Raw genomic sequence first — 9,233 nt, forward strand, 5'->3', positions numbered from 1 at the left:
CCACTCCAAATGCATAAACCTAGACTGTGGGTCCAGGTTTGAGGGACTACTGGCCAACACAAGGGACATAGACCCTTCCCCAGCTCCATGAAAAGCCCTGCAAAGACCCTGGTTTTTTTTTGTACATCTTAATATTCATGTATCCAAACTGGATCTCATTTGGCACTTGCCCCTCTTTTGCCCAGAGTTGTATGACAGCATGATGATGGAGCTCTCTCCAAGGATGTGAGCCAGTACTCTTCATGGAAAGACAGTCTCCTTCTTTGATACATGTCAGGAAAGGTCTGATTTCTAATTTATTGTGGATGGTTACAGGCTCAAAGTTAAAGAGAGAGGACTGGATCACTCATTGCAAACAGAGGTTAAATCTCCTTGTTCTGCTTGTAAAACTTAAAATTTAAAGAACTTCAGGTAATAGAAAAACTGGACTAAAACTAGACAATGAGGGCTCCTAAGATCTAGCCAGTTCTGAAGAATGGACTCCATGACCCCACTATCTAAGCTGTCACCTTGTAATAAATCAGCCCTGGGGCTTTCCTTCCTACATTGGTATTTTCACACACGGTGCTAGAGTGTGCAGGATTTTGTCTCTGAGTGGCAGAATCAGGCGGCATTCTCAATGACCCCCTAACCTTTGTTGTACTGTAGGTGATCTAGCTTTGTATCTGCACATCTTTGCTCCTCCTTTTATCCTTCTGAGAGGTGACAGCGTGCTGGCAGCCTTCACAGCCCTCACTCACTCTCGGTGCCTCCTCAGCCTTGGCGCCCACTTGGGCTGCGCTGCAGGAGCCCTTCAGCCCACTGCTGCACTGTGGGAGCCCCTTACTGGGCTGGCCAAGACCGGAGCCGGCTCCCTCAGTTTGCAGGGAGGTGTGGAGGGAGAGGCGCGATCGGGAACCCCGCCTGTGCGTGGCGCTTGTGAGCCAGCTGGAGTTCCGGGTGGGCGTGGGCTCAGCGGCCCTGCACTCGGAGCGGCCGGCGGGCCCCACCGGCCCCGGGCAGTGAGGGGCTTATCACCTGGGCCACCAGCTGCTGTGCTCAATTTCTCGCCGGGCCTTAGCTGCCTCCCTGTAAGGCAGGGCTTGGGGCCTGCAGCCCGCCACGCCTGAGCCTCCCCCCTCCTCCGCGGGCTCCTGCACAGCCCAAGCCTCCGCGACGAGAGCCGCCCCTGCTCCACGGCGCCGTCCCATGGACCACCCAAAGGCTGAGGAGTGCAGGCACAGGCCGGGACTAGCAGGCAGCTCCACCTACAGCCCCTGTGCGGGATCCACTAGGTGAAGCCAGCTGGGCTCCTGAGTCTGGAGGGGACTTGGAGAACCTTTATGTTTAGCTAAGGGATTGTAAATACACCAATTGGCACTCTGTATCTAGCTCAAGGTTTGTAAATGCACCAATCAGCACCCTGTGTCTAGCTCAGGGTTTGTGAATGCACCAATCGACACTCTGTATCTAGCTACTCTGGTGGGGACTTGGAGAACCTTTGTGTCGACACTGTATCTAGCTAATGTGGTGGGGATGTGGAGAACCTTTGTGTCTAGCTCAGGGATTGTAAACGCACCAATCAGCACCCTGTCAAAACAGACCAATCAGCTCTCTGTAAAATGGACCAATTAGCAGGATGTGGGTGGGGCCAGATAAGAGAATAAAAGCAGGTTGCCCCAACCAGCACCAGCACCCCACTCAGGATATTTTCCACATTGTAGAAGCTTTGTTCTTTCTCTTGTTGTAGGAGATTCTTGTTGCTGCTCGTTCTTTGGGTCCGTGCTGCCTTTATGAGCTGTAACGCTCACCACAAAAGTCTCTAGCTTCACTCCCGAAGCCAGTGAGACCATGAACCCACCATGAGGAACAAAGAACTCCAGATGTGCTGCTTGAGGAGCTGTAACACTCACTGCAAAAGTCTGGAGGTTCAGCTTCACTGTTGATCCAGTGAGACCATGCACCCACCAGAAGGAAAAAATTCTGGACACGCTACCTTTAAGAACTGTACCTCTCACCACCAGGGTCCGTGGGTTCGTTCTTGAAGTCAGTGAGACTAAGAACCCGCCAACGCCGGACACTTCCTTTTTTCCACCATTATCAGGCTTGCCTCCCTGCGTTTCTCTGCTCCCCAGAACCCATCACCCAATAACTACTTAATTCAATGGGGACCGAAATGGCTTTCTTGCTGCTTATAATCCCTGAGCTCTCAAAAGAAAACTTCAGGCGCAGACCTTGGTTTTACACGTGGTGGGTATTGCCCAGCCAGATTCTGAGATTCTTGGATTGAACCGTGCCCATTGCTCAGGAAACCAAAAGACTGTTCAAACATGGTAAATGTACAAATGAACCTGAGCCTGTTAAAACATTCTTGGAAAGAAGTAAAAATACAAATATGTAAAAGTGCCTTAAGTTTTCTCTGTCTACTCCAACACCCACCTTCAATCTCTGCAGGATTTTTCCAGTGTTCAGCATTTACCAAAAGAATCAACGAGACCATGAGATGGGCTAGAACAGAGTTTGACAAAGCACTCGTTTTCTTCCCATGTGTTTTCACTAAGAGGAAAGAGAGCTGGGCTTTATCGCTGTAGAGGCCCTTTACTGCCACCTGACCTCCAGCCCCAAGTCAGGGCCATCTCCATGTGCCTAGGGAGACACTGCAAGGATTCAAAGCCATGCATTTTGCCCTGGGACTCTCAATATTGGAGTGGTCTTTAAGCCTGAGGCTCTGCAGTTCTTCACAGCATTATACTGTAGATTTAGCCAGAGTCCCAGGTCCCCACGGGAAGCCAATTTTAAGTTTACCCTCTCTTCAGATCCAGAGGTTAACATGACAAGAAATTCAAAGCTGTTTCCAGGTTGCTGGGTGGATGTGATCAAGATTGTTGTGTAGCCCCTTTGGGCTGGGAGCCTGCGTGATCTTCTAATGCATAGGGCAAGTCATCAGTATTTCCACAGGGAGTCACCTTAGGTATTTTAGGAATTAAATTATTTTCTTCCCAAGATTAGTGTTTAGGAACTGGGTCAGTGAAGCACTATCAAATTATGGAAAGCGTTAAATTTGCAGAAGTTTCCACAGTGAATTAAGTTCTTGGTGCCCGGAGATACATGCACTATCTCCCTTTGCCTAAAATCACTTCAGAGAGGTCACGAGATCATGGAAATATGAACTTATCCTTTGCCATAGTTTATTCACTTATCTCCATGGAAATTAAAGGGCAAGGGGGAAAATGAGCTAATAAGTGTTTCTTACCTACAAGTGTTTGGTCAAGCTCCACCTCCAGGCACTTTTTATTAACCTATCAATGTACTCCCCAAGGAATGAGAATTAAGGGGCAGAAATACCCAAGCACTTCTGGGAAACTTTAAAAAAATGCACGTGACGTTTGGCAGTGTCTGGTGGTCTCAGCTGTATTCAGCCTTGAGGGTGTTATGGATAGACATGCCCTTCTCCATACATTCTCGGTTTCTCTGATAGCTGCAAAAGGTGAATGATTTCCCTGCTGTAAAACGACAGCTAAAATTGATACTGACATCAACCACGAATGGAAAAAGCAGTGTTATTTCTGGTTTCAACAGAAGACAATCATGTTATCCTCAGCAAATGGCACATTCATGTGGCAAGGATAGGGGAATATAGCCATGAAGAAAAAAGAAAAAAAACCCTGCTCTCATGGAGCTTCCATTCTAGCTCAGGTAGGGTTTTTTGTTTGTTTCTGTTTTTGTTTTGTTTTGTTTTGTTTTGTTTTAATCTTATCCAAGTGGTCCACGGCCTGCCATGCCATCTTCCTTCTCAAAGTCCACTTAGGTGGCTGCAAGCAACCTCTCACCTGCCCATTCCCTAAGTCACTCTAAAAATAGCAAAGGGTTTCCAGCTGAGAATTCACTCACCTCCATCTCACTCCCTTGCCCCCAACCTTTTCAGGCTCCAAACTTGCAGACAGCAGCCCACAGGATAGGCATAAAAGGTGGAGCAGGTCCTTGCCCCAATGAAATCAGGGTAAGGAGAGGGTCCCCTGCGGCTGGGGAGGGGAGGAGGTTGGGTAAGAAAGGAGGAAAGTGGGACATGGAGGTGGGGTGAGCCACCTTCCCTGGCGGCGACCAGCATTCCTTGGTGGCAGGACACCTTGGCCCTGGAGTCTGGAAGAGGCCTCCCTCGGACTCTGTAGCTACCACGGGTCCCACCTCAACCCTCCTTGAGTTTGCTTTCCCCATCAAATAGTCATGTGCCCTCCTGCCCTGCCCAACCCCAGAGTTCAAGAGAGAACAACATTCATTACGAACGCCTTTTATCCCTGGCCAAATCCAAGCCTCTTTACCTCGCGCTATATATATATATATATATATATATATGTGTGTGTGTGTGTGTGTGTGTGTGTGTGTGTGTGTGTCCCATCCCACTTCCCTCTCCAGGTCTAGGGAACCATCACCTCCAAGGCTAGAGCTGAGCAGACCCCTCCAGAAAGGCTCATCTCCCACAAAGAAGCCATTCCCCACCTGGCTCCCGAGGCCCATAGTCCGTCTAATCTCCGAACGCGATCCTTCCCCAAATACAAAAATAACAGAGCTGTGGATGGAGCTGTCATGTTGCCCGCCCCATTGTGAATGCCTTCAAAACTCCCTGAACAAAGATAAGAGAGGATTGTGTACGTTTTCAACACAAATGGTGGAAAGTAATAAAATAAACATCAAAGGTGAGCTCCCACCTACTAGCGGCTCCGTCGCTTTTTGTGCAACAAAGGCAGGAAAAAGGAGGAAACTCGGCGTGGCAGGGCAGCGGGCTGGGCTGGAAGTGCACCTTCCCCGGGCCGAGGCGCCCGCTCCCTGGACTAATGACGCCGCGTGGGGATCACGCCCCGGGCGCCCTGGGGTGGGGAACGGTCCCCCCCCTTTCGAGATTGTCCGACCCTGGTGCCAGTGAGGTCACAGCAAAAGTCCCAAAGGAATATTGGAAAGAAATGGCCGTGAACCGGTTGTGTTCTTGCCCCCGCCCCCGGGAACACGCCCTCCCCGTCGTTCCTGTTGACTGTCAGATCCCGGGAACCAAGCGGCGGAGCTCGGCGGCGTCTGAGGCTTCCGCAGGGACACAAGTGCAGGCAGAGGCCAGCACCCTGCGCCAGACACAGCCGCCCCAGGGGGAGAGGAGGACGCTGCTGTCCTCCCCCAGGAGTCACCAGCCAGGTAAAGAAAAAGATAAAGACGAAAAGTGAAAGTCGTAGCCCATCTAGTGAGCAAGAGTCAAGGTCATCCAAAAAGGCGCATACAGTTTCCAGCCCAGGAGCGTATTCATTAAAACAAGAGGAAAAGACAAGACGGTCCTTGAAAGGAGCTCATAGGAAGGGGCACAGCACAAGGCTCCCGAAAGAGGTCACTGCAAAGTGTCCTGCGCAATTTCTGTTCAGCACCTCTGCAGTGACGACAGGGGTTTGCTTTCGTAAGCAGCATCGTTTTCACTACTACAGAAGCACATACGCCGCGTGCAGCTTAGGCCCGAGCAAAGTCCCTGCTCCCCTAGACCCAGTCCCTTCAGGTGTCCCCCTAGGGGAACTGTGGCGTGTCCCCCCAACCAGGCGCACTCGCCTAAACTGCTTCCCCGAACTCCAGGGCGCAGGGAGCCCTCGCGGGCTGCCCGGGGCTGGGGCCCACACCTGAACGGAGGAGCCGGCTGGCGGAGCGGCCCCGCGCGCGCACACACGCACACTCACAGACACGCGCAAACCCACAGCGGCGCGCGCGCGCTCCCCATTGGCGGGAGGAGGAAGGCGGGGCCAGCAGACCCAAAACAAACAACCTGCGCCAGCGACTTTGCCGCCGCGCTGCAGTGTGGCCTCCGCCTGGTGCGCGCCCGTTGGGGAGCTGGGGAGCCGCCACCACCTCGGTCACCTCGTTCCCCCACCCCTTGCAGTCCGCGCCCAGGCCCCGCCCCGGCGGAGCCGCCGCGGGGTTATATTGGGCCGGCCCGAAGGTGGAGGCGAGACGCAGCCGCGGCAGGCCAGCCGGGAGATGCTGCCCCGGAGGCTGGGGGCGGGAAGGCGGCTGCGGGGGCAGCGGCCTCGGGGACTCGCCTCCGCGGGTGCTCAAGGCTGAAGGCGCCGGACCCTCCCCCACGGTGGCACGCACATCATCCGGCACCATTTCCGTGCCCCGAAGACGCCCGCACGGGACCTGGGACCGCCAGTGAAGAACCCCTCCTGGGCTCTTTAAGGAGCAGCAGATGCGCATGCTGCTTCTCTCCAGCAGGAAAGCCTTCTGAGCCCGGCGTGCTCGGGCACCCAAGGGTGGAACCGCGGCCCCTGCACACATTCACCCCAAAGTCTCAACGTCGAACCGAAGGCGACACCCACCCAACTCCTCCCTCTCCGCCCCACAGTCCACCCAACACTTACCGCCCCTCCAAAGCAGCCCAGCGGAAGAGGACTCCGGAAAAGTGACTGTCTCGGAAGACCAGGGTAGAGCTCCCGGGAGAAAAAGGCGAAGATCCCGGCCCTGGATCGCCATCCCCTTCCCTGGCACCAGCTTCCCTAGGCTGCGCGAAGGAAGAGGGTACGACGCCGGGGAGGGACTGGGTGGGCGGGCATGAAGTTGGAGGTGTTCGCCCCTCGCGCGGCCCACGGGGACAAGCAGGGCAGTGACCTGGAGGGCGCGGGCGGCAGCGACGCGCCGTCCCCGCTGTCGGCGGCGGGAGACGACTCCCTGGGCTCAGATGGGGACTGCGCGGCCAACAGCCCGGCCGCGGGCGGCGGCGCCAGAGATCCGCCGGGCGACGGCGAACAGAGTGCGGGAGGCGGGCCGGGCGCGGAGGAGGCGATCCCGGCAGCAGCTGCTAAAGCGGTGGTGGCGGAGGGCGCGGAGGCCGGGGCTGCGGGGCCAGGCGCGGGCGGCGCGGGGAGCGGCGAGGGCGCACGCAGCAAGCCGTACACGCGGCGGCCCAAGCCCCCGTACTCGTACATCGCGCTCATCGCCATGGCCATCCGCGACTCGGCGGGCGGGCGCTTGACGCTGGCGGAGATCAACGAGTACCTCATGGGCAAGTTCCCCTTTTTCCGCGGCAGCTACACGGGCTGGCGCAACTCCGTGCGCCACAACCTTTCGCTCAACGACTGCTTCGTCAAGGTGCTGCGCGACCCCTCGCGGCCCTGGGGCAAGGACAACTACTGGATGCTCAACCCCAACAGCGAGTACACCTTCGCCGACGGGGTCTTCCGCCGCCGCCGCAAGCGCCTCAGCCACCGCGTGCCGGCCCCTGCGACCGGGCTGCGGCCCGAGGAGGCCCCGGGCCTCCCCGCCGCCCCGCCGCCCGCGCCTGCCGCCCCGGCCTCGCCCCGCATGCGCTCGCCCGCACGCCAGGAGGAGCGCGCCAGCCCCGCGGGCAAGTTCTCCAGCTCCTTCGCCATCGACAGCATCCTCAGCAAGCCCTTCCGCAGCCGCCGCCTCAGGGACACGGCCCCCGGGACGACGCTTCAGTGGGGCGCTGCGCCCTGCCCGCCGCTGCCCGCGTTCCCCGCGCTCCTCCCCGCGGCGCCCGGCAGGGCCCTGCTGCCGCTCTGCGCGTACGGCGCGGGCGAGTCGGCGCTGCTGGGCGCGCGCGGGGCCGAGGTGCCGCCGGCCGCGCCGCCCCTCCTGCTTGCACCCCTCTCGGCCGCGGCCCCCGCCAAGCCACTCCGAGGCCCGGCGGCCGGCGGCGCGCACCTGTACTGCCCCCTGCGGCTGCCCACAGCCCTGCAGGCGGCCTCAGTCCGCCGCCCAGGCCCGCACCTGCCGTACCCGGTGGAGACGCTCCTAGCTTGAGTCGCGCCGCGGGGCCCGGGAACGCCGAGTGCGCGCCGTCGGGGAGGCGGGAACGCGGGCCCGCGCGGACTTTGCACTTTCAATCCAGAGGAAAATGAATTTTTAAAATCTCCATCAAACGTGCCTTAAAGCGAAAGCATTTTGACAGGAGTATTTGAACTTAGTCCGGGCTATTTTCCTTTGTCTTTTATAACTTTACAGAGGACCAAAGCAATTCTTGTTTTAGTTTGCGAAGCCTGCCCCTCCTTCCCTTCATAAGGACTTTTTTTGGTCTTTCTTTAACGCCCAGGCTTCGTCTTATTTCTACTGTTTTTGTCGCACCTTCCATTGATTTATGTCCCTCCCCTCCCCCCTAAGTACATCAGGGAACCTTTCCACACTATAAATGATATGACTACTGTTTGGGGTTTCTGGGCCCCCATCCGTGTACGTATGTGGCGTTTCCAGGTATGACTGAGTGTGAGAGATATGTCAGATGCTCTTCAGTGATTTCTTGCTATTGACCAATGCTTCACTGTGCCAAAAGAGAAAAAAAAAATGTTGGGTTTTGTAATTAAATTATTTATATATTTTTGAAACCTGAATTGAAAATGTTGCAGGCAACGGGCTACAGCTTTATTAGTGGTTCTCTAACTGTGGTCTCCTTGGGCCAAGCAATTTCTTTAAAGGAAAAGTTGATTCTGTATGTGGGGTGCCAGGACCACTGCCACTTGAAAGCAAGTGTGATTTTTATTTTTAATATTATTTTTATTTGTGTCTGTGTACATATTCATGTATAAATTTTATGAAACCCAAGCATAGTGCTTATTTTTTAATAAAACTCACAACTGACTTAACACATTGTGATGATGGGTTGGAAGTGGAGAGATTTTTATGTCTGTCCCCCCTCCCAAAAAAATGGGCTCAGGTTTTGGCCTCAAGAAACTTCCTTTGGAGATAAAAATATTTTCCTGAATAATTCGATAAAAGTATTATAGAATGGGCTTGCAGATTTCCTTAGGAGATACATTGCTAGACAAATTTTCAGATAGGACTTCCATTCATGGGCTTTTTAAAACTTGAAAACCAATTACTTCTCTAATTAGTCACCTAAGCGCTTCCAGAACAAATGAGAGGGAAGTGTCCCTCTCTCTCCCAAGAATCCTTTAGCAGGCAAGTTGAGCTCTTAACAAGCCTAGAGTCAAACAGATATTTTCAGGTAAATTGGTTCTGATTTGGGGCTCAAGTTGGAGCCCCAACTTTTTTGACAACTTTTTTGTCATAAGACTATCTTAAAACATCAAAGGTATCTTCAGGGCAATTTCAAGAGCAATTTAAATGTCATAGTGTTTTTGTCAAAACAAAACCATCCACCTTTTTAGGAATGCAAAAGTTCAATTGAGTGTGAACCAATGGGTAGTATTTTTTTCACTCTTCCCTCATCTGTAAAGACTTCACTTGAAGCGGTGGCAGTGTCCTGCATGTTT

At 54.4% G+C, this 9,233-nt stretch overlaps 1 protein-coding gene across 1 annotated transcript; it reads left to right on the plus strand.

Moving 5' to 3' along the window:
* Positions 1-5,958: 5,958 nt before the first annotated feature.
* On the plus strand, positions 5,959-8,613 carry FOXQ1 (forkhead box Q1). The gene has a single exon (XM_030817231.1). It carries the CDS (start codon positions 6,556-6,558, stop codon positions 7,765-7,767), a length of 1,212 nt encoding a protein of 403 aa, XP_030673091.1. The 5' UTR covers positions 5,959-6,555; the 3' UTR covers positions 7,768-8,613.
* The last annotated feature ends 620 nt before the right edge of the window (positions 8,614-9,233 follow it).

Source organism: Nomascus leucogenys, chromosome 8 (assembly GCF_006542625.1).
Source record: "Nomascus leucogenys isolate Asia chromosome 8, Asia_NLE_v1, whole genome shotgun sequence".
Lineage (NCBI taxonomy): Eukaryota > Metazoa > Chordata > Mammalia > Primates > Hylobatidae > Nomascus > Nomascus leucogenys.

Excerpts from the sequence above, each read along its gene's own strand:
- FOXQ1 (XM_030817231.1), top strand. The coding sequence starts at position 6,556 with ATGAAGTTGGAGGTGTTCGCCCCTCGCGCGGCCCACGGGGACAAGCAG.